The following is a 24,998-nucleotide window of genomic DNA, read 5'->3' on the forward strand; positions in this document are numbered from 1 at the left end:
GATAAACTTCTCTCCCCATGGGCAGAATTGGCGAAGTCAAGAGAATGTTCATAGAATCTCCAATTGCCTTTACTGTAATTTTCTTTTTTTTTCTTTTAATTAGGTATTTTCCTCAATTACATTTCCAATGCTATCCAAAAAGCCCCAAATACACTCCCCCCCAGTCCCCCACCCACCCACCCCCACCCCTTGGCCCTGGCATTCCCCTGTACTGGGGCATAAAAGTTGGCAAGTCCAATGGGCCTCTCTTTCCAGTGATGGCCAACTAGGCCATCTTTTGATACAAATGCAGCTAGAGTCAAGAGCTCTGGGGTACTGGTTAGTTCATAATAATGTTCCACCTATGGGGTTGCAGTTCCCTTTAGCTCCTTGGGTACTTTCTCTAGCTCCTCCATTGGGGGCCCTGTGATCCATCCAATAGCTGACTGTGAGCATCCACTTCTGTGTTTGCTAGGCCCCGGCATTGTCTCACAAGAGACAGCTATATCTGGGTCCTTTCAGCAAAATCTTGCTAGTGTATGCAATGGTGTCAGCGTTTGGAAGCTGATTATAGGATGGATCCCTGTAATTTTCTTCATGACTGCATTTCATTCTCTCTTGACTTTTTCCTATGACATATGGCATGAATTTCTATAAGAACTAAGAGTCAAAGAAATAACTTGGGGGAAAAAGAATGAAGAGCTGTTGATTTCCTGGGATTTTTTTTTTTTATGTGCTTAAACAAACAGGAAGCTAAGCATGCAAAGGATAAACAAAGTGCTCAATCCAGACAGCCCTGTTGGCTGTGGCATGTTTTCTACCTAGTTGTTTGGAAAGAACAGCGATGCTTTTAATAACTAGAGAATTAGTAAAGCCACGCAGAAGAACCCATATCCAGTGGAATGTTTTCTTTCTTTTTTATTTAGCATGACATGAAAAAATGAGATCCTCTCACATTTTCAGAGTAGAAATCTCAACATTTTAAGAATTTTATTAGATATGTCACCTTATCATTGTTACAATACTGAGACTCATTTAATCAGAGTCTAACAATGTGATGATTATAATTTCAAAAATCTTTGAACATTTTCTAAAACAAAAAACATACCAAACTGGCAAATTCTGTGTCTGTTTTATGGTGAATGGAGAAAAGACGTTCAAACACTAAACATGCCTCTCTAATCTTTTTTTCAGTGAATCTGTGACCTGCTTGTTTCTCAGGCTGTAGATAATTGGGTTTAGCACAGGAATTATGACTGTATAAAACAGAGAGTCCATCATACCTTGACCATCTGTTTGTTGAGATGCAGGGAGCACATACATGAAGAGAAGGGGCCCATAGTATAAAGACACAGATAAGAGATGGGCTCCACAGGTGGAGAAGGCCTTCCTTATACCTTGGAGAGACTTCATTTTTAAAATTGTGAACAGTACAAGTGTATATGAAACCAGAACAGTCATAATGGTGAATACCTGTATTGAACCAGACAAAATAAATACTAATAGAAGATTAAGAGTAGGATCAGTACAGGAAATATTATACAATGGTATAATATCACAATAAAAGTGATGGATTATGTTAGAATTACAGAAGGTTAATCTGAGTAAAAACAATACATGAAACAAGGAATGAAGAAAGCCACCTACGAATACTGAAACTAGTAGGCGGATGCATAGTCTATTGGTCATAATAACTGGATAAAGTAATGGTTTGCATATGGCTACATAGCGATCATAGGCCATTGTACCCAAAAGAAAGCATTCTGTGGTCCCACCAAATGCGAAGGCAAAAAATTGTATCATGCATTCGGAAAGTGATATCATCTTGTCCTTGGATAACAAGTCAAACAACATATTAGGAGTCACTGCGGATGATATCCAGGCATCTACAAAAGCCAAACTCCCAAGGAAAAGGTACATAGGGATATGCAGGTGGGGGTCACTCCAGATGAGAGCAATCAGACCTAGGTTCCCCACAACAGTGATGAGATATATCATCAAGAATAGTAGGAACAGGGGCACCTGCAGCCCTTGATGATCTGTGAGACCTGTGAGAACAAACTCTGTCAGCAATGTTGTATTTCCTTCTTCCATGTGCTGCTTACTGGACATTGCCTGAAATGAAATAAAATATGCATAATGGAGCATTCACTAATATTTTAAGGTTAACATGGGAACAGGATTTGACATGAAGTCACAGCTTTACCAGAACAGTCCTTTAATTTTTCAAACCTTCTGGAACTGGGATTACAGGTGACTGAGCCACCATGTGGGCACTAGAAACTGAACCTGGGACCTCTCTGCAAGATCAGCAAGTACCCCAACCTCCAAGCCATCTGAACAGTCCCAGTTCCTCAATTTTCTATTTTAGCACTGATTTCCATTCAGTTGACTCAGTTTCTATGTTAAACCAAAGCCCAACATATCCAAATGGGAAAGAAGAAAGACATAGGGACACATATTAATCACAGTGATCAAAGAAAGTAGCAGGAGTGAAATGAGAAGGTTGCATATTGTGAACAATAAAAAAGAAAGAGAATAAGAATAGTTCAGAAATAAAGTGCCAAGTGCAAAAACGATGTGCTAGGACAGTGGTTCTCAACCTTCCTAATGCTGCTACCCTTTAATAGAGGTCCTCATGTTGTGCTGACCCCTACCGATAAAATTGTTTTTGATGTTACTTTATATCTGTAGTTTTTCCACTTTTATGAATCATAATTAAATATTTGTGTTTTCTGATGGTCTTATTTATCCCTAAAAAAGGATTGATCAACTCTCAGATGGAGAACTGCTGTTCTATGGAAAGAGGGGAGAGGGAGAGAGAGAGAGAGAGAGAGAGAGAGAGAGAGAGAGAGAGAGAGAGAGAGAGAGAAACTAAAAATACAGAGATTGTTGATGGCTTCAGCAAGAAGACTTTCCTTTATTGAATAGAATTTAAATTATAGAATAGCAAGGTCTTAATGTAAAAGGAATGGCATGAGAATAAAAGAAAAATGAATGATACAGTACACTCCATCAAGCACAGAGGGCAGTAGATCTGCCTGACTCTTCTGTAAAATATTTTAAGGAAGTTCTCAAAATGAAGAGTAGGCAGTTAAAAAGAAATCGAGATTAAACAAAGAAGAAAAAAAAAGAGAGAAGAGTGACCAAAAAAAAATCTAAATTTATGTGAAACAAAAGGCTATGAAAATTGGCAGAAGTAGCAGCCAGAAGTTGATAACTACAGTAAAGGCAAAGAACTGAGAGAGAGAGTGAGCATTAAAGGTCCACAAAGCAAAATAATGGGAAAAGCTACAAGGTCTGAGGGGAGCATGTGCCCTAAACATGTGTTCATTAACATCTGTTTTATCAGAATCCCTTCACTTTATTTAAGTATGCAAATCTATTTTATGGAATTTATTTATAATGAAAAGGCTTCAACTTGAATTTTTCCATTTTTTGTAAGTATAGTGAAAGTGTGTGAATGTTCATTCTATACTTTATCTCATATTTTATGTATAACAGGTGCCAAATATTGACTAGATGCAGATTATATGAAGAATATAATGTCAAACCTTGCACATATAAAGTGAAATTTTATATTGAATGAGTTTGCTTACATGCTATCCCAAATTACAAAATTAATGGAAATCCTCAAATAAAATATTAAGGTATCTTTCAAATAAATATATATACACATATATATATATGTGTATTCTGTGTACACATGCATATAGACAAATATATGTACATTCATTTAGATATATTCTTCTATGAACATATAATTACTATTATATATAAATTACTCAATTATACTTATCCAAAATTTTTCCAGTTTTTATCATACAATTATAACATGAGGAGCCATAAAAGAATTACTAATTAATAGGTATTTAATAGGTAGATCTTCAATTTAAATCAGAAACTGAAATGGTCTTTATATCAGAATTGTCTAATTATTTTTTATACAAGAATAATGTCATCAGTCTGAAAACTGACCTTTTAAGCACTCATATTTTATCTCAACACAACTGATAAGGTTGTTATAAATATGGGGGTTGATAATAAAACTCGTTACATGGAAGAGTTAATGGCCATTTTCTTGTTCTTATTTTAGTCATAAAAATAAAACATACAGATTTTCAATTTTTGCTTTTCAAAAATACCCCCTGGAAATTTTTGTGTTTTGCATATAAATTCTAAAATTACTATAAATTTGTAGACTTTAAACATTGTAAATTTTAAATCTTCCTTACAAAGATTAATATTTTGAAATGTTTTCAACGTTACCAGTATCTTCTAAGGAATTGTGGAAATCCTTTAAATGTTTTGGAACTTTTCAAAAGCAGAAATAACACATGACAGCGCCGACATGAGGAGACGTGTAGTTCACTGACTCACTTGGAGGGCGCACCTACAAAGCTAAGGAAAACTCTGTTTACATCACTGTTACTGCAACACAGAAGCAACCAACTGCACACTTGTGCATCCTTTTTCCTAGGGAAGAAGATATGAAGAACTGAAATTCCCCTCAGAATGCCTTAGGATTCCCTGTAGGTTAAAGGGAAGATCATCAACTGGGCATTGCTGATGGTGTACAAAATTCAGGTCTTCCCAGAGGATCGATAAACATCAAATCACTCTGAGTAAATCTAGCTTAAAAAATTAAACTTACACCGAATGCCATTGTATTTCATCATCAGTGATGTGCCGGATGGCTTTATGGCAACTTTGGTTTCAATATAAGATTGAATGTAGTGAGTGCTTTGATGTCATGATATCTGTACTAATCAAAACATAGTTGTAATTAAGCAGCTGTCTCCATTTTTTACAAGAGAAAATATTTTTTAAAAAACATTGTTCTGCTAATAAAAATAATATCTTACATTTGAACGTCTTAAATTCCTTAATTTAATCAGGAATTTGAAAAAAAATTATAATAATCCATGGGGAAAATATCAGAGGAGAAACAAAAACAAATAGTATAGAGTAGCAGCCAATAGCCATGCTATCCAAATAGGTCTATGAATTTGAAGATGTGAAGACTGACCAGTCACTTCTAGGTGATTCTAACTGCCATATAGGGAGAATTTATTTGAATGAATTAGATTTTAATTAGATATTGTATATTCAAAAGCATAATGTGTGAGGATGTGTTTATATGCAAATGTGTATACATATGCATATTTATATAATAATGTTTTTTTATAACAGAAATATCTCATAATAATAACATCCTTTATTTCTTGAACTGATCATAATGTCAAAACCTGTATTATAGCTTTCTGATATAAATCATTTATTTCCTTTTCCTCCAGCAAGTGTATCTTCTGATCTTGGTGCTTTAAAAGGCACGGGGTAATTCGATCCGTGAGAGTTCTGAGCCATTAGTGTTACTACCTGGAGAGACTTGATAAATTATTTCATTGAATTTAATGATATGAATTTATTTATTTTTAGAGCCTATTTCCTAATCTATATACTAGTTTTAAAGTTTTACTTGGTATAACTTATTGTAAATAATCTAGAAATCACTTAAAATTCAAAGTATCATCTATTCTCCTGGAGTACCAGCTAATCAGGAATTGAGAAGTGAAGGTAACCTGAGCAAATAGATTGGGGACAACATAGTGAAAAAATGTGCTACTGGAAGAGTAAAACAGTTAAAATGTATAAAGTACACAAGGATTTTTAATTATAATAGGTTATAATAGACTATATGCAAATACAAAGACATTTTCTGTAGTGGTGTTGATTATCTACATACTTTCATCTTCAGGAGAGGTCTTTGGAACTATCCTCTTCAAATACCAAGGGACGACATCATGCTGATAAAACTCTGAAGTTAAGTTACTAGTACATTTAATTTTACAAAATGTGCTTTTGTGTCATAAGCTGAACATTCTCACAGCCAGTAAGCATCTACTGAACAACAAATAATGATACCAGCTATAAGGTTTTATCTTGTGAGATAGGACCTAATTTTAATCAAATAGTTGGTCACTTCTGTGGCATTCCCATCATTATTGCACTCCAGGGTGTATCCAAGCTAGCCATTACTGTAGCTCTCAAGTTTCACCATTGAATAAAATTGATGGTTATTTTCATCCTCCTGTAGCTTGCATAGCATCTTGCAGTACCAGGAAAAATAGCTAATAGGAATGAAGTGTCCACGTCAGTACAAACTTCTATAACAGAAGTATATTGTAGCTTAAACTATAGTCTTACCATCAAGTGCTAGGGGGTTAATCAATACTATTTACAACAGTTTTAAGTCTTTGGGAACTCTCTGGCCAACAATTCCAAAGGAAGATACTCACTTTTGTAACTGAGACTTTTTTTTATTAACACATGGTGTCCAGTAGAGGTATTATTACCCCATTACAGGGTAATTCTATCTTATGTGCTAGGAAGCTTCTACAGTAGTATGTAGGTTTCCAAATTATTTCTTCAGAAAATCATTTACTTTATTTATCCCCCTTTATGTTCCATCTTCTACCCTAACTTCCCTTCCCCTACTCCAATTTATCACCTCTATTCCAGAATACTGAAAAAAAAATTACAATCTTCACATCTATGAGCTCACTGGTATAGGAAGGGCTTTCTCAATAGGACTTCAATAGCTCAGGCACTAAGACTAATGATTAATAAATAGGACTTTAAGGAATTAAAACGCTTCTGTACCGCCAAGTACATCGTCATTTTACTGAAAGGGCAGCCTACAAAATAGGATCAAATCTTTACTATCTGTACATCTTACAGAGGGTTCTTATCTAGAATATACAAAGAACTAACAAACCTAAACATCAAGAAAACGAACAAGACAATTAAAAGATGGGACACGGATCTAAAAAGATATTTCTCAAAGGATAAAATAAAACAGCTGAGAAACACTTCAAGAATATCCAACATTCTCAGACAACAAGGAAATAAGGTTAAAACAACAATGAGATTTCATCTTATCCCAGTAAGACTGTCTAAGATCAAAACCACAAATGATGACAGATGTGGGTATAGATGTGTAGAAAGGGGAATACTTATTTCCTACTGGTGAATGTACAAACAAGTAGAGTGGCATTGTGAATGGTCTACTAAAAGCTAGAAATTGGACTAACACATGACCTTTCTTGGTCATATACCAAAAGGACTCTTCATTCTACTATAAGAACATCACCCATAGTCATTGTGGTACTATTCCTACACCAGGAGCTATAGTATTACTGAATTATAAAATTCAGTGAAAGGAACTAATTACATTTTTATAACTTTCTTGGTGCTTTTGACACCCACTAAACTTTCAGAAGTATGCATCATCTGAAAGGGGTCAGAGAAAGAAAGGGTATATCAAGGGCAAATAAGACACATGAACATATGTTCAACACTTTCTCATAGTCAGATCTTCAGAATAAAGACAGATTGAAACTCCTTTCCTGGACAAATCTTGGATTTCACATAAGTACTAGTCTTTCAGTGCTTCTCAAGCTTCAGATTTGTCCCCTCAAGGGAACCACTGAGAATACAATAATGTGCAGGCATCTTGGGATCTGGGTCTCTGGAATTATACCACAGTACTGCCCATTTTAAATACTTACAATGCTTTAATTTTTCCAATTGTTTCTCTATAATGCTTTGTCACAGTGTATCAAAAATTCAAGTTTAATAAAACTATCATTTTAGCTGTATGGTACTTATATCTACCAAGATAAAACAGTGGCAGCAATAGGAGTTTGAATGGGTGTTCAGCAACTGTTCTAAGCAAAGTATTGGATTTGTGCTTATTCTTTGATATTTGTTTTTTATGTCATGTGTGTGTGTGTGTGTGTGTGTGTGTGTGTGTGTGTGCCACAGATCATCTACAAAGATCAGAAGAAACTCTATGGGAGTGACTTCTGCCTACCATGTGGGCCCTGAGTGAACTGAATTCAAGTCCTTTTTAAAATTTGTATTTAAAAAGTTTTTATTTTTTTTAGAAATATTTATTTATTTTATGTATATGAGTGACACATGAGAAGAGGGCATCAGATCCCATTACAAATTTTGTGAGCCATCATGTGGTTACCTGGAACCAAACTCAGGACCTCTAGAAAAACAGTCAGTGCTTTTAACCTCTGAGCCTAAGTCTCCATCCCAAATCTCAGTTCTAAAGGGTTAGCAACAAGCCTTTACCAGGAGAGACATCTCACCAACTGTGGACTCTATTTTCATTAAAGAGAGTGACATAGTGCATTTTGTGTATTTGTGAAGATGGGACAATAATGGTAGGGATGGAACAAGCTATGGCAGGCATTCTGTGTGAAGAGGACTTCTGAGGGAAAGCAAGTACATAAGACAATAGGGTAGGTCCAGAAGCCTGTCAGAGATGCATTTTGGATATGACAAAATTATCATTTGGAGAATCATGAAAGAAGAGACTTAAGGGTTAGAGTAGGTTTCACTGGAAAGGATTTCAAATCACACCAGTGTGAGAAATTCACGGTAAAAAAAGTAAATATGCCCATATCAGCATATAGAATACATCTCTATAAAATGTATGCAAATGAATATAATTAGATATTAATAAGCTATGTGCAGACAGCCTTATAGTTATGGAAATACTTTAAAATGTTAAAAGATGTTTGATTTCATTTGTTTTGGCTATGAAAATTTACCTGGCAGCAACATCTGTGAAAGAAGAGAGTATCGGCAGCCTGGAGGATATAAGAACTACAGTTTTACATAAGCAGAGATGAGTGGATTCTACAGCAAGTGCCTCGGCTGCATTCATAGCATTGTGTATGGCGTCTCAGTGATGATAAAGGAAGGCATGGTGGAACTGTAGATGGATAACTCAGGAGGCAATGAAGACTTGTGCAGTGTATGCACAACACAGGAAAACTCTCTCTCTCTCTCTCTCTCTCTCTCTCTCTCTCTCTCTCTCTCTCTCTCACACACACACACACACACACACACGCACACACACACACTTCTACACTCACTTGTATATTGTGTTGTCATTTTCATATTTCCCCTAAAATTCCCATTGTTCTACAATACTATAATGTGTTAAATTATTTAATCTTTGGTAATACACACTTGGAGCTTTCACTTTTCAAATCAACATTTCAATAACTGTGTGTTACTGGAGTATTTTACTCAATAGTTTTAGTTTACCCAAATTAAAAAACAAATTGACACCCTTTCTTCCCCAACTTGTACTCTTTTCTGCACATTTCTCTCAACTTGTCCAATCACCTGCTGGCTTTTAGAATTACTGTCATACAATATAAATCATCACTGGAAATGGCCTTACAAGGTCATTGGACTATAGTAGTGGCCTCTGTTCACTCAAACAATAAATCTAAGGTCAGAGCATTGTTTTACAGTTCTTTCTCACTGTCATAACTATCTCCTTGCACTCTCTTTTCTGATTATTTCTCTGGTAAGTTTTAGATGGATTTGTTGTAAGAAGTGAAATTAATCATGTCCTAAAGAAGTGAAGTGAAAGACATGTCAGTGGCTAGCCAAATGCCACAAATCTGTTTCTGCTCACTGAAATAAAAACCTGCTTCCTTCTATGCATTTGCAATAGACCACCAACCAAGGAGTGCACAGGGAGAGATCCATGGCTCCAGTTACAATATGTAGCAGAGGATGATGTTGTCTGACAACAGTGGGAGGGGAGGCCCTTGGCCCTGTGGAGGTTTGATGCCCCAAGGTATGGGGATGCTGGAGTAGTGGAGTAAGAGAGGGTGGGTGGGTGGGGGAGTACCCTCATAGAGGCTAAGGGAAGGGAGGAGAGAGAGAGGATGTGGGATGGGGGGATTATAGAGGGGTAACTGGGAAGTCGGGTATCATTTGAGATGTAATGGAATGATTAATAAAAAATAATAAAAAAATTAAAAAGATAAAAAAACCCTGCCTCCTCTGCACAGGTAAATGTAGTATTTCATGAAACTACACAGCAGTATTGGTATCAAGAAAATAATATTCAATCATGTTTTATAGAAATATTACTTTTAACACTTAATATACTTGCATAGCTACGCTGAAAAAGAGTAAATCAAAAGCTTAAACAGTGTTTTCTGGTGTTATTATTCCTGTATGCAATAACATTTGTTAGAAAGCACTCATGTGCTTCTGATATATTTCTGTTTTAAGGAGATTTGAGGCACTTATGCTTTTGTTAGTTTGAGTTTTAAGTGAGTTACAACTGTAAAATATCTGTAGCGTAAACACGTAGGCACATTTAACATGGACTGTTTTGTGATTATTTACCCAAATGTAACAGAGAGTTGCAAGAAATCTAAACATTTCTCTTTAAAAATTTTGCCAGTGAATCGATAACTTGCTTATTTCTCAAACTGTAAATAATTGGATTTAACACAGGAATTATGACAGTGTAAAACAGAGAGTCTATCATGTCTTGATCGTCTACTTCTGAAGATGCAGGGTGCACATACATGAAGAGAAGGGGCCCATAGTATAAAGACACGGATAGGAGATGGGCCCCACAGGTGGAGAAGGCTTTCTTTATGCCTTTGGCAGATTTCTTTTTTAAGATTGTAAACAAAATAATAGTGTAAGAGACAAGGATAGTTGAAATAGTGAAAACCTGGATCGAGCCAGAGAAAATAAAAACAATTAGGTAATTAAGAGAAGTGTCAGTACAGGAAATCTTTAACAATGATATAATGTCACAATAAAAGTGATGTATCGTGTTGGAATTACAGAAGGTTAATCTCAATAAAAAACCTTCATGAATCAAAGCGTGAATAATTCCAGCAACAAAAGACAAGGCTATTAGCCACACACAGAGACCATTGGTCATAACTACTGGGTAGAGTAAAGGTTTGCATATGGCTACATAGCGATCATAGGCCATCGCTGCCAAGAGGAAACACTCTGTGGTTGCACTGATATTAAATAAAAAAAACTGTGCCATACATTCAGATAGAGTGATAACCTTGCTCTTACCAAAGAAGTTAAGAAGCATCTTTGGGACCACTATGGAAGAAATAGATGTATCTACAAAAGCCAAGCTTCCAAGAAATAGATACATGGGGATATGGAGGTGAGGGTCCGTCCAGATGAGAGTGATCAAACTGACGTTTCCCACAATGGTGATGAGATAGATCACCAAGAAGACCAGGAACAGAGGAATGTTCCACAGTGGCTGGTGACTGAGTCCTGTGAGAACAAACTCTGCCAGCAGGGTGGCATTCTTCTCCATGGCTTCGCTGGACAGTTCTGAAATGAAAGGCAGTGAATGTAAGAAATTACCTACCAACATTTATCAATTAAAAACAGGAGATCTGGACTTGAAAGGAATGCAGACATTTATCAGAAGGCATTTTAAATTTTATTTACCATTATATAATAACCAAATTCTTTAGATTAATATAGCTAAATGAATTTAATTTTTAAAGACATGAGTTGAATATTTTAAGGATTTTTCAAACACTTTAAAATATTTTTAGTTATGTACATGCATGTTTGTGTGTAGGGATGGTATGTGTGCATGAGTGTAGGTACCCATGGGGATAAGAAGAGAGTGTAGTATCTCTTGGAGTTGGATCTACAGAGATCCATAATCCTGCAAGCTGCACAAGAAGAATTAAGGTCCAGTCCCTTGCAAAAGCAGTACTGTTCTTAGCCTCTGAGACATCTCGCCAGTACTGGATGTCAAGAAAGCTAAGCAATTAGAACACACTGACCATTAAAAAAAAACATTCAAATGTTACAATAGGGCATAGCATTAGAAATTTTTCACATATATTTTTTTAATTAAATATGTGGTGGTAGAGAAAATAGGTTGCTGGGAGGGGAGAGTAGTGAGAAATATTCACTAGCAAACTATTGTTGTTGTTCTGAGGCTTCCAATTCACATCCTATATCTGAGTTATCTGGGGGCAATGTGCAAAATTTGGGACACATTTACACAGAAACTGATGCAGCAACATTAAAATGATGTTTAAAAGACTGATTTCTAAAAATCTCTAGGCAATACAAATTCGTGTGCAGTGATACGACCTTGAAAATGATGGGACAGCGAGAAGATTGATTTTTAAAAATTAGTACATTAGAGTGTACAGCAACACAGGACACCTGAGTGAGATGTCCAATCAAGGGCAGGGTTATCACTTGGAGACGGTAGGCATATTCATTTAAACGGAGGTCAATGACTTTGTGAAGAGTGCGTCTTCTGAAAATGCAGGTGACAAACAAAAGGAGTGACCAATAGCAAGTGGCGGGAAGGATGACAGAAGTGGCTAAGGGTGGGATTATGTGTGACTTGCTTTTGCCAAGTACACAAAGGGGAGGAAATAGAAATAAGTGCAAGAAGGTTATGTTAAAGACATTTTATAACAGAGGTGGATTGCATTTTCTGCTAAGCATTTGAGCCCTTTTCTGCCACATTGTAGAGGCCGTCCAATGCTGCAGAAGCCAGAGCTTTTGAAAACGACTTGCATTCTGGCAGGAGAGACAGCAGATGTGTATCCAGATGTAAATCCATCCAGCTAGGTTTGCTTTAGAATAGCAAGGGGGAGAGACATCCAGATACAGAGTAATTGTAGTAGCAGAGGCAGCACACTGTGGACTCCAACCAAACTCCAAACTCCAAACAACCAAACTCAGGTGTCTCCTGAGATTTGACCTGTAGTGCGCTAGGTCTACCAGCACTTACAACCTCAGTGGGTGATGTGCTGGCTTCCTATTTTAGCTATTTAGTGACTGTCTGGATGCCTGCTATTGTTGGTCATTTTTCTTGCTGAGTATTCAAGTCCTCAAATTTGCACCTAAGAATGTGTTTTTCCTTGGTCATCAAAAGCACATGTATCCCCCACGAGAATAAAAAGAGACAGGACAAGCCAAGTGCTGGAAGTAGTGGCACATTTAATCCCTAATGCTTAAGAGTCTGAGGCAGGAGATTCCGTCTTTGGCTACAGAGCAAGAACCTCTCTCTAAATAAGTAAAACAAAACAACAACAAGAAGTACAGTCAATTAGATAGCTGACAGTAGTGGTCCTTAAAATGGGACAGATACTAATGACGGCAAAATCAAGGAAAACGTTAGCAGTCAAACTAAAAACACTGGTAGGGCAAGTGAAGGAACTGAGTGCTGAAATTAGGAATCTCTCAGGCGCTTTGCTGAGAAGAGCTATAAGTGACACGGGCAGTGTGAGAGAAGAAAAGGAACCGGGAGGCAGCAGGATCCCCTAGAGGGAACTGAAGAACATGGCCTCTATCCATCTGTCTAGTGCTCTCGTGCCTTATGTACAGAACGGCTATACACGATTTAAATAAAAGGATAAGAAGGTCAAGAAATTAAGAGGAAGGAATCAAGAGAGAGAAAATAAGGACAGAACAGGGATGTTTGTGTGGGTAGGAAGAGAGCCAATGGAGGAAGAGACATAGCACTGGAGTGACAGTCACAAGCCATGGAGAGGCCCTCAATTTTAAGTGTCTCTAGAAATCTTTCTGATTTTATTTGAGAACATTCTCATTTTCATTAATGTGGTTTTTTTTTAGCAAAATAAAACTGAATGCTTTATTCCTTGAAGTCCCAAATAAAAGAATTAGAAATTCTCAAATAAATTAATGTTTCAAATTTTAAGTGTGAGAATGGGTCATAGTGTCATGGAATGATATTCTCGGCACGTTTCCTGTCTTTTTATAGGTGCATGCTTATATAAAACAAACACACACAGAGATGAAATGTGTAGTTTATATATACTTTATGAGTATCCCCTCTGTATCTGTGTATATGTTTTTAAAGTAAATCGTTAGATGAAAATGAGGACATTAAAGAGTTAGAGAATATTCCCAAATAAATAAAATAGTCACCTATACTGAAATTGCCATAGTAGTTTGCTATGCAAGAGCAACTTAGTACTTTAGCTCATCATAACTAAATATTATGGTTAATAAACTAGGTAACAAAACATCTCTAACCATAAGAATTCAGGCTAAAACTATTCTGATTATTCATATTTAATGAGAAAATAAAATATACAGACATTGTTCTTGCTTTTTCTTTCTACACTGACCTAGAATCTGAAAAGGTTCTTAAATTATTATATATTTAACAGCATTTTAGCTGTTCACAGAAAGGATGCGGAATAACACAGAAATCATTTCTTTCTTACCTATAGCCTGGAAGAAGCTGAAGATATCTTTACTAAGTGTTAGGCTTTCTAAAGCAGAAACAAAGAGAATGCTACAGGAAAGCAGTAGCCCTGGGAGCAGTTCCTACCACTGTGGCTCCTAGTGCAGTTTCCATTCTATAAATGCAGAAATTGTCTATATCATTTTCCCTTTAACACGAGAGTCAGGCGTGACCCTGTGTGCTGGAGGAGAAGCAGAGAGCTGAAATTCCCACCAGGAACTCCCGCATTCCCCATAGAGAAAGTGCAGCTGCAGTGCTGGGCACAGTGGACCGGACGCATGTGAGGAGTCCAAATGATCCCGTGAGGAACTGCAGACATTTACACCATAAATGTTTATTCACAGTGTCCAAATATGGCTTTCAGTATAGGAACTGAATCTTACGCCACCATATTTTAAAATCACACTTGGCATTTCTGACAGGTTAGGTAAACTTTTATTTAAACAACCTCCTTAGGTTTGCCTACAATGCTTCATCACGCTGTCCTCATAGGAATATGCTGTTTTCCTTTGTTCTCACTCATTCCCTTCCCATCGTCCTCAGCGTAAACCCTCTTTCTACCAGCTGGTACCCTTTGTTTTTTAGTTCCTCCCCACCTTAGTGTTCCTATAACATATATTCCATTTCCCTGTACTTCCCACTCTGCTTGAGAGCTCTTCCTCCTTTCTAATATCCTCTCATTATTTTCATGACCCACAAGCACACACATGTAAATAAACACACACACAGATATATGTATACAGATAAATTATATAGTCTTTGTCTCTATCACCTGGTTCATTTCACTTGGCATAATGATTTCTAGTTGCATACGTTTTCAATCGAATGTCACTGTTTTATTTTTCCTTATGACTGAGAATGTAAGTATCGCGTATTCATTTGTGGATCGACACCTAGGCTGGACTAACTTTCTGGCTATCATGAAACGTGTAGCAATAAACCAAGATGGACAAGAATCTCTGTGACACCGTGATTCAGATTCTTTAGTGCATATTTTCAACCACAGTAGAGCAGAATTACGTGTTATTTTCATTTTTAGTGTTTTGTGGAACTCCCATGTTTATTTCTTCGTAAGTTCTGTTTCTACCAGCAGAGACCATGCTTTCCGGTTTCTGCACGTCTTTCTGAACTTTGGTGGTCATTGGATTTCCTTTCTTTTCTTTTTTTTTCTTTTCTTCTTTTTCTTTTTTGGATTGGATATTTTCTTTATTTACATTTCAAATATTTTCTGCTTTCCAGGTCTCCCCTTCAGAAACCCCCTGTCCCATCCCCCCTCACTCTGCCTCTATGAGGGTGTTCTGCCACCCACCCACTCCCGTCCTCATCATCCCGCACGGGCATTACCCTACACTGGGGCATTGAATGCCCTCAGGCCCAAGGGCCTCTCCTCTCACTGATGTCCAACAAGGCCATCCTCTGCCATATATGTGGTTAGTGCCATGGGTCGCTCCATGTGTATTCTTTCATTGGTGGTCCAGTCCCTGGGAGCTGGGAGGTGGAAGGGTCTGGACTGTTGACACTGTTGTTCCTTCCATGGGGCTGCAAACCCCATGGTAAATTCCAGGCATTCACCTTTGTCTTTGACAGGCTCTGCCAGAGCTTCTCAGGAAACAGCCATATCAGGCTTCCATCAGCAAGCACTTCCCGCATCCACAATAGCTTCCGGGTTTGGTGGCTATATATGGGATGGATTCCCACGTGGGGCAGTCTCTGGATGGCCTTTCCTTCAGTCTCTGCTCAACACTTTGTCTCCATATTTCCTCCTGTGAGTATTTTGTTCATCCTTCTAAAAAGCACTGAAGCATCCACATTTTGGTTTTCCTTCTTCTTAGGTTTCATATGGTCTGTGAGTTGAATATTGGGTATTCTGTATTTTGGGGCTAATGTCCACTTATCAGTGGGTACAAACTGTGTTTGTTCCTTTGTGACTGAGTTAACTCACTGAGGATGGTATTTTCAAGTTCCATCTATTTGCCTGTGAATTCCATGAAGTTGTTGTTTTTAATAGCTGAGTAGTACTCCACTGTGTAAATGTACCATATTTTTTTGTATCCATTCCTCTGTTGAAGGATAACTGGATTCATTCCAGCTTCTGGCTATTAGAAATATGGCTGCTGTGAACATAGTGGAGCATGTGTCCTTATTACATGTGTAGCATCTTCTGGGTATATGCCCAAGAGTGTTAAAGCTGGGTCTTCAGGTAGTACTATGTCTAATTTTCTGAGGGACCAGCAGACATTTCTTTAGGTACTTCTCAACCCTTCAAGTTTCCTCAGTTGAGAATTCTCCATTTCTCTCTATTCCCCATATTTCGTGTGTGTGTGTGTTTAACCTAAAGTAGAAATTTTTTTATTAGACATTTTCTTCATTTACACTTTAAATGCTATCCCCTTTCTCGGTTCCCTCCCTGAAAACTCCCCATGCCCTCCCCCACACCCCTGCTCACCAACCCTCCCACTCCAGCTTACCAGCCTTGGCATTCCACTACACTGGGGCATAAAACCTTCACAGAACCAAGGGCCTCTTCTCTCCATTTTTAATAGGGTCATTTGGTTCTCTGGGTTCTAACTTCTTGAGTTCTTTGTATATATTGGATATTAGTCTTCTATCAGATGTAGGGTTGGTAAAGATCTTTTCCCAGTCTGTTGGTTGACTGCTTGCCCTATTGACAGTGTCCTTTGCCTTATAGAAGCTTTTCAATTTTATGAGGCCCCATTTGTTGATTGTTGATCTTAGACAGTGGTGTTCAGGAAATTTTCTCTTATGCCCATGTGTTCGGGACTTTTCTCCACTTTCTCTTCTATTAGATTCAGTGTATCTGGTTTTGTGTGGAGGTCCTTGATTCACTTGGACTTGAGCTTTGTACAGGGAGATAAGAATGAATCAATTTGCATTTTTCTATATGCTGACCTCCTGATGATAGCCATTATAACTATGGCGAGATTGAATCTCAAAGTAGTGTTAACTTGTACTTCCTTAATAACTAGGGATACTAAGTATTTATTCTCTGTTTCATTTCTTCTTTGGAAAATTATCCCTTTAGATATTTGTTGACTGGGTGATTTGGTTTTATGGTGATTAATTCTGAAGGAACCTTATGGGTATAATATCAGAAAACTTTTTATATAAGTATTTTTATTATATATATAAATATATATATATATTTGTTTTATATATATATATAACATTTATAACAAATATATATATATATATATATATATATATATATATATATATATATATATATATATATATATATATAATTTAAAATGTTATCCTCATTCCCGGTTCCTTCTACGAAAACCCCCTATCCCCTTCCCTTCTCCCTGCTCACCAACCCACCCACTTCCACTTCTGGGCCCTAGCATTCCCCTATACTGGGGCATAGAACATTCACAGAACCAAGGGCCTCTCCTCCTATTGATGAGCAACTAACTAGGCCATCTTCTGCTACATATGCTACTAGAGCCATGAGTCCCACCATGTGTTTTCTTTGGTTGGTGGTTTAGTCCCAGGGAGATCTGGAGATACTGGTTAGTTCATATTGTTGTTCCTCCTATGAGACTGCAAACCCATTCAGCTCCTTGGGTACTTTCTCTAGCTCCTTCATTGAGGACCCTGTGCTCAGTCTAATGGATGGCTGTGAGCATCCACTTCTGTATTTGTCAGGCACTGGCAAAGCCTCTCAGGAGACAGCTATATCAGGCTCCTGTCAGCAAGGTCTTGTTGACATTCACAATAGTGTCTGGGTTTGGCGGTTATATATGGGATGAATCCCCAGGTGGGGCAGTCTCTGGATAGTCATTCCTTTAGCCTCTGCTTCACACTTTGTCTCTGTAACTCATTCCGTGGGTATTTTGTTCCCCCTCCTAAGAAGGATCAAAGTATTCACATTTTGGTCCTCTTCTTCTTCTTCTTCTTCTTCTTCTTCTTCTTCTTCTTCTTCTTCTTCTTCTTCTTCTTCTTCTTCTTCTTCTTCTTCTTCTTCAGTTTCGTGTGTGTCGCGAATTGTATCTTGGGTATTCTGAGCTTCTGGGCTAATATCCACTTATTAGTAAGTGCATATCATGTGCATTCTTTTGTGATTGGGTTACCACACTCAGGCACTCAGGATGATATCCTTCATTTCTTTGAGGTAACCAAAACATGATTTGAGGAGAACCAATACCCTCTAGAATTACTTCTAGTTCAAATCAAAGCATAACTATTCTCCTCATGCAAACTATGTATTAAACTACAGATATGTCAAGCTCCCTTTTCTAAACTGAAATTGGGCCAGGAAACCTGGATATAAAGGAAGAAGAATGCATATCATGGGTGTTCTTTTGTGATTGGGTTACCTCACTCAGGATGATATCCTCTGTATCCATCCATTTGCCTAAGAATTTCATAAATTCATTGTTTTTAAAAGCTGAGTAGTACTCCATTGTGTAAATGTACCACATTTTCTATATCCATTCCTCTGTTGAAGTGAATAGATAAAGGCAAAGGTATAAGATGCAGGAAGGTCCCTACTTTAGGCCAACAAATTTGAATGCCATCCTTTATGACCTTGGTTCTTGTACTGGCTGATTTTGTGTCAACCTGACACAAGTTGCAGTTGTCACAGAGAAAGGAGCCTAATTGAGGAAATGCCTCCATGAGATCCAGTTGTAAAGCATTTTCTCAATTAGTGATCAAGGAGGGGAGGGCCCATTGTGGGTGGTGCCATCCCTAGGCTGGTGGTCTTGCGTTCTATAAAAAAGCAAGCTGACTAAGCTAGTGGAAGCAAGCCAGTAAGTAACATCCCTCCATGTCCCCTGCATCAGCTCCTGCTTCCTGACCTGCTTGAGTTCCAGTCCTGACTTCCTGTGGTGATGAACAGCAGTGTGAAAGCATAAGCTGAATAAACCCTTTCCTTCCCACAAAAAAAAAGGAAAAAAGGAAACAAGCACAGGGTAGGTGGACTGTCAGGGTAGGTGGACTGCCAGGGTAGGTAAACTGCCATAAGAGCCTAGCCTCTGAATTTCCCAGAGCTCTGTCCTTTTGTGGATGGTAATAAGTGGGCTCTGGAGTGTTCTTTAAAACAGAGTAGCACATTGGGACAGTTACCTACAAACTTTACATCAATGAAAGACCGAAGTTATAAGACAACCATGATCACAGGAAAAACCAAAAATTTTTAAATATGAATTTTCTGCTTAGAAAGATGCAGAGAGAAGGTTCGTGTGGCCACAGAAGTACGAGAGCCATGTAGACATGGGGGTAGCAAGTGCGTGTTTCTGAAGGTACATGACTTGGAAGCATGGTCAGAGGTTAGCCTCCAAACTTAAAGTAAGGCTCTAAAAGATGATTTAATGTGACAGAAACATGTTCATAGTTTCCTTTTGATCATTAATGTGAGAGCTTATCTACTAGCACTCAACCTTGGGGCTGGAGAAACAGTTTAGTAGTGATTAGAGATAAGGCAGTATAGCAGGATTGAGAAGATGTGTAGTAAGAGTTCGCAAGGTACAGCGTGAAAAACTTTTATAGTGAGCTCCTCTTGGGCACTAGGAGGAATATCTGTGAAATTTTGGTATCCACAAAAGGGTAGAATAGGAAAAAGAATGCTCACCCATTACTTTTCAAGGGTGTGGAGATGAGGAATGCTAACAAAAATTCACAAATAGAACATCAAAAGACTATTTTTTTTATCTTTTCAAGCAACTCACTGAGCATTATAAGATTATATCTCCCTAGAAAAAATGTAATAACTTATTTACATTAAAATTGACTTACAATTAAAGTAGCTTCAAAAATATCAACATATTAATGATTTCCTTTTCCCATTTTCTTCATCTGCTTAATTTATAGATGGCCAAGACCATTTATTTCCTATACTTCCATTGTTTCTTCTGCCTTGCTCACAAACATGTCACCTAATAAATACCATATTAATAAAGTCTGTAAAAATGAAGTTCAAAACATGTAAAGGCACTCCTTTTCACTACACATGGAAACAGACTGAGTTAAGACATCTCTCTTTCTCTTTCTCTCTTTCTCTCTCCCTGTCCCTCTTCTTCTTCTCACTTCCTTCTCTATCACTCCCTGATAAATGCATTTCCCAAGGCATAATATCACTGATACACTAATACAGAGAGAAAATATACAAGTTCTCAATAACCGGGGAAAAATACTTCAAAAGGTTTGTAGATTTTTAAACCTATATTGTTTGTCATAATTCAAATACTTGAATAAAATATTTAAAATTGTGTTTGTTAATTTTCTGCTACTGTGGTAAAATTCCATGACCAATAACAAATTATGAAAGAAAGGGTTTATTTTGGCTCATGCTTCCAGATGGTTAGAATCTAAAATGATGGAGACAGGGTGGCAACTGGTAGTTAGAGCAAGAATTTGGTTTGACCACACTTCATTACCACATCAAGAAAGAGAAAATGGGACAAAGTTAAAATCTTCAAAACTCACTATCATCAAAATTTCTTTCCTAAAAGTTCCATAACATCCACAACCAGCATCATCAAGTGGGGACCAAGTGTTTACATATAAATGCATGACCTCTGGAGGACATTTGTCATCCAAACCACTATGGACTACTCCCATAATCTTGTAGACCATCTCAAGATATAAGATGTATTTATTCCAGTTTTAAAGTCCCTATAGTAACAAACAGTCTCAACATGGTAAAATGCAAAGTCCAAAGTCTTTTGTTGAGACTCAAGGAAATTTCTTAGCTATGACCCCTGGGAAAAAACAAAGCAAAACAAAACAAAATACAAATATAAATACGACAAGTCTAATACATATTTTCACAGAATATACATCCCCGTTCCAAAATAAATGAGTCAGGGTATCACAAGGAAATGGTGAACCAAAGCAAGGCAGAAATGCAGGAAGATAAGTAGAAATCCTTTAGATTGAGGTCTGGTCTGGGGCTTTAGTTTACAAAGACTTAGATGATTCTGCTCCTGCAGCTTTGCTGCTTCCTAAAATGCATTTTCCTGAGCTGTTTCTTCTCTCTTTATGCATCTCTCCTTGACAGATTTCTCATGGCTCAGGCATCTCCATTATCTTGAATTTCTAGTGCAATTCAATCTTTGCTTCCACAGCTTTGTGCAAAGGTCACTCAGGGCTTAGTAGTACTCTCAGAGTCCTTTTGAAACAACCTCAGTCATGTCACACACTCCTTGTTCTCAATGTGTTGTTAACACCCTGTAAAACAAGTCTAAGCTTTTTCCACTCTTAAAATTTTCATGTCTCCAAAGCCAGTACCAGGTAGATGACATTGCAAAGTTTGTCTGCCTACTTGAGACAGATACTCACACCTTCAAATGACATTAGCTGCAGCTTTCTTCTTCTTCTTCTTCTTCTTCTTCTTCTTCTTCTTCTTCTTCTTCTTCTTCTTCTTCTTCTTCTTCTTCTTCTTCTTCTTCTTCTTCTTCTTCTTTTTTACTTTTTGTGTTTGGATTTTTAAAGACAGGGTTTCTCTGTAGAGCTCTGGTTGTCCTGGAACTCACTTTGTAGACCAGGCTGGCCTTGAACTCAGAAATCCACCTGCTTCTGCCTCCCAAGTACTGGGATTAAAAAGGCGTGCACCACCAAGCCCAACTAGCTGCAGATTTTGTATGCAATTTCTTTCTAGAAGTATACTCTTAAAAACTGTTTGAAAATGTGAAAGTTTAGCTCAGTGAGGTATTGCTTTCGGTGTACCATTCTTACTGTTCCAGTGCAGAGTAGGAGGCCTCTCCTTAATGGTACTAATATTTTTTAAACAATTACAAGCTCACTTTTAGAGTATATAATATTAGGCTCATAGTGTTCTTTTGCTCTCCAAGCTGTACATTTTGTACTTCTTTTGGTCCTACTTGTTTTTCTTAAATTTTATCCCCGTATAAGTGTACTCAGTAATAACTACTCCACACTTTCAACATTATGCTGTCTTGCAATGCCTTCCACTAAGTAAGCTAGCCCATTAATTTTTAACACAGCCTATGTTAATTCATGGACATGGACAGAAAAGTTATCTTTCTAAAATACAATACAGATGCTCATTATCCCAGTTGCTAATACAGTGCTTACTTCCTTCTGAAATGTCATGAGCCATGTCCCCACAGTACACATTACTCTCAGCACTACTGTCTTCTAGGTTGTGGACCTCATAGCCAAAGTTAATAATATGCCTTGAAATCACTTAAGACTTATGACTGCTAAATACTTATCCTGTTTGTTATGCCATATTCTGAGAGAAATATGTAGCTATCAACACTTATTGCCTTGCATTTCCTATCTACACATAGGCGTATGTTAAATTATGTATTCTTCCATATCCCTCATGCAGAATAATGCACATGTGTCATTTGTTGAAAGCAGTAAATACAAAGGTTGAAAGCAAAGTTCTAAAATCCACCATAAATGTTAAACTCACCATTTATGGATATTTGGATTTAAACAGTGATGTTTGTAGTACTGTTTGTTATCTGGGTCAGTTGAGATCAGGTGAAGTCACTGAGTTAATCACTTACAAAATTCTATCAATGATTTCTATAAATTATCACTTTCCATTCTTCTACTTAAAAATTGAATTAATTCATATAAAATATCACACCCCTCCCTTCCACTGAATGATGGTGTCCTTGCTGTTGAATAAAGGAGAGAGCAGAGTCCTTTTTTATGGACAGACAGATGCAGACATATATAGATATAGACAACATACAGATATAAGCAAGGGCAAACACAGAGAGAGACATAGGGCAACCTTCTTCAAATTCACATAGTAGAGAGACAGAAGATAGAAGACACCAGAAACATGAAACAGAGAATTCAAATCTGGACTTGCTCTTTTAAAAGACCCCAAAGATAAGTGCTTGCAGTTCTTTCCGTAATGGGCCCAGATGCATTATTGGAGACGCAAAGTAAATCATTAGTATGTTAAATCCAAGTACTGGGCTTCTACTGTAATAACCTGCTAATCTCAGCATTTCACCACTTTTATATTCAAAAGTTTGAAAGTATTACATACGTATAAGAATACAGATGGTCCGGGTCTTTACATGGATACCCAATGTCTGGTTCCATGTTACGTATTAGTTACAGAAGTATTGCTGTGATAAAACACCATGTCTAAAAGCAACTTACAGAAGAAATGGTTTGCCTTGACTTACAATTCCACGAGTCCATAATATCTCGATAACCAGAAGCTAAAGCAGAAAGCTAGCTGATCACATTTTGTCAGCCTACCAGGAACCAGAGAGAACGAACTGGAAGTAGAACAGACAACAAACTCTCAAAGCTCATCCCCAGTGATGTATTTTTTCCAGCAAATCTGTTGTCCTAGAAATTCCAGGATATTTACAGTCTTGTCAGCTGGGTACCAAAATGCTTAAATACATGAACTTTGGGGGCCATTTCTTATGCAAACCACCATAGACAACAATATTTTAGGTATATTTTTTTTAGGCACATGATATTAAGTCAAAAAAATGATTGAAAATTTTATTTATCCATTGTCAAAAGAAGACAAGAAAATTAAAATTCAAAATTCTTTGAACATTTTTTTTAAAGCATTAAAAAAACTTACAGAGAAAAACGTGACATTTTTAATACTAAACCAAAATTTTGGGGCTGGGCATGATGGCCCACACCTTTTTAATCCCAGCACTCGGGAGGCAGAGGAAGGCAAATTTCTGAGTTTGAGGCCAGCCTGGTCTACAAAGTGGGTTCCAGGACAGCAAGGGCTCTACAGAGAAACCATGTCTCAAAAAACCAAACCAAACCAAACCAAACCAAAACAAACCAAAACAAACCAAAACAAAACAACAACAACAACAAAAAACCTTTGTGAGGGCTAAGCCTTTTTCTTTAACACTTTTTTCAGAGAATCTATGACTTGCTTGTTTCTCAGGCTGTAGATAATTGGATTTAACACAGGAATTATGACTGTGTAAAACAGAGAGTCTGTGATATCTTGACTATCTGCTTCTTGGGACACGGGGAACACATACATGATCAGAAGAGGCCCATAGTACAGAGACACAGATAAGAGATGGGCACCACAGGTAGAGAAAGCCTTCTTCAAGCCTTGGACAGACTTCCTTTGCAAAATCATAAACAGCACTAGTGTATAGGACACAAGAACAATCAAAACAGTGAGGACTTGAATTATTCCAGCAAAAACAAATAACAGTTGAAAATTAAGAGTAGTGTCAGTACAGGAAATCTTTAGCAATGGAACGATGTCACAGAAAAATTGATGTACTATATTGGAATTGCAGAAGTTTAGTAGTAATAGAAATCCCTCATGTATTGAAGAATGAAGAATTCCACCTACAAAAGACAAGACTAAGAGACATATACATAGTCTCTTAGTCATAATCATTGGATAAAGTAAAGGTTTGCATATGGCTACATAGCGATCATATGCCATAGCTGACAACAAGAAACATTCTGTAGTAACACACATTGCAAAGATAAAGAATTGTATCATGCATTCAGAGTAGGAAATCATCTTATTCATCTGTAAGAAATCGAGTAACATCTTTGGTGTCACTGTGGATGATAGGCAAGCATCCACAAAAGCCAGATGGCCAAGAAAGAAGTACATAGGGATATGTAAGTGAGGGTCATTCCAGATCAGAGCGATTAGACCAAGGTTCCCTACAATAGTGATGAGATAGATCACCAGAAAAAACAAGAACAAGGGCACCTGTAGCTCTGGAGATCCTGTGAGCCCTGTAAGCACAAACTCTGTCAGCACAGTTGAATTTTTCATTTCTGAATCCTCAATGGATAATCCCTGAAATTAAACACATGAAAAAGAATGTTCACCAAGATTTATAAATCAAATATCAGGAGAGTACATTTGATACCATATAAGGTTATAGACTAATAAGCATATCAATATAACATTTTACTT

The 24,998-nt window shown here is 37.3% G+C and overlaps 3 protein-coding genes across 3 annotated transcripts; all 3 read right to left on the reverse strand.

The window, feature by feature from the left end:
- Positions 1 to 357: 357 nt before the first annotated feature.
- LOC110311629 (olfactory receptor 5H18) lies at positions 358 to 4,426 on the reverse strand. The gene is made up of 2 exons (XM_021185050.2): positions 4,215 to 4,426; positions 358 to 2,094 (listed from the first exon to the last, which is right to left on the reverse strand). The coding sequence occupies exon 2, from the start codon at positions 2,089 to 2,091 to the stop codon at positions 1,144 to 1,146; it is 948 nt and encodes a 315-aa protein (XP_021040709.2). The 5' UTR covers positions 2,092 to 2,094; positions 4,215 to 4,426; the 3' UTR covers positions 358 to 1,143.
- Positions 4,427 to 10,240: 5,814 nt separating this feature from the next.
- On the reverse strand, positions 10,241 to 11,176 carry LOC110311650 (olfactory receptor 5H19). The gene has a single exon (XM_021185098.2). The coding sequence runs from the start codon at positions 11,165 to 11,167 to the stop codon at positions 10,241 to 10,243; it is 927 nt and encodes a 308-aa protein (XP_021040757.1). The 5' UTR covers positions 11,168 to 11,176.
- Positions 11,177 to 23,930: 12,754 nt separating this feature from the next.
- On the reverse strand, positions 23,931 to 24,854 carry LOC110311686 (olfactory receptor 5H18-like). Its single transcript, XM_021185154.3, has one exon. It carries the CDS (start codon positions 24,852 to 24,854, stop codon positions 23,931 to 23,933), a length of 924 nt encoding a protein of 307 aa, XP_021040813.1.
- Positions 24,855 to 24,998: the final 144 nt, after the last annotated feature.

The sequence above is a fragment of the Mus caroli genome, unplaced genomic scaffold, assembly GCF_978045245.1.
Source record: "Mus caroli unplaced genomic scaffold, Mus_caroli_1 scaffold_17, whole genome shotgun sequence".
NCBI classification, from domain to species: domain Eukaryota; kingdom Metazoa; phylum Chordata; class Mammalia; order Rodentia; family Muridae; genus Mus; species Mus caroli.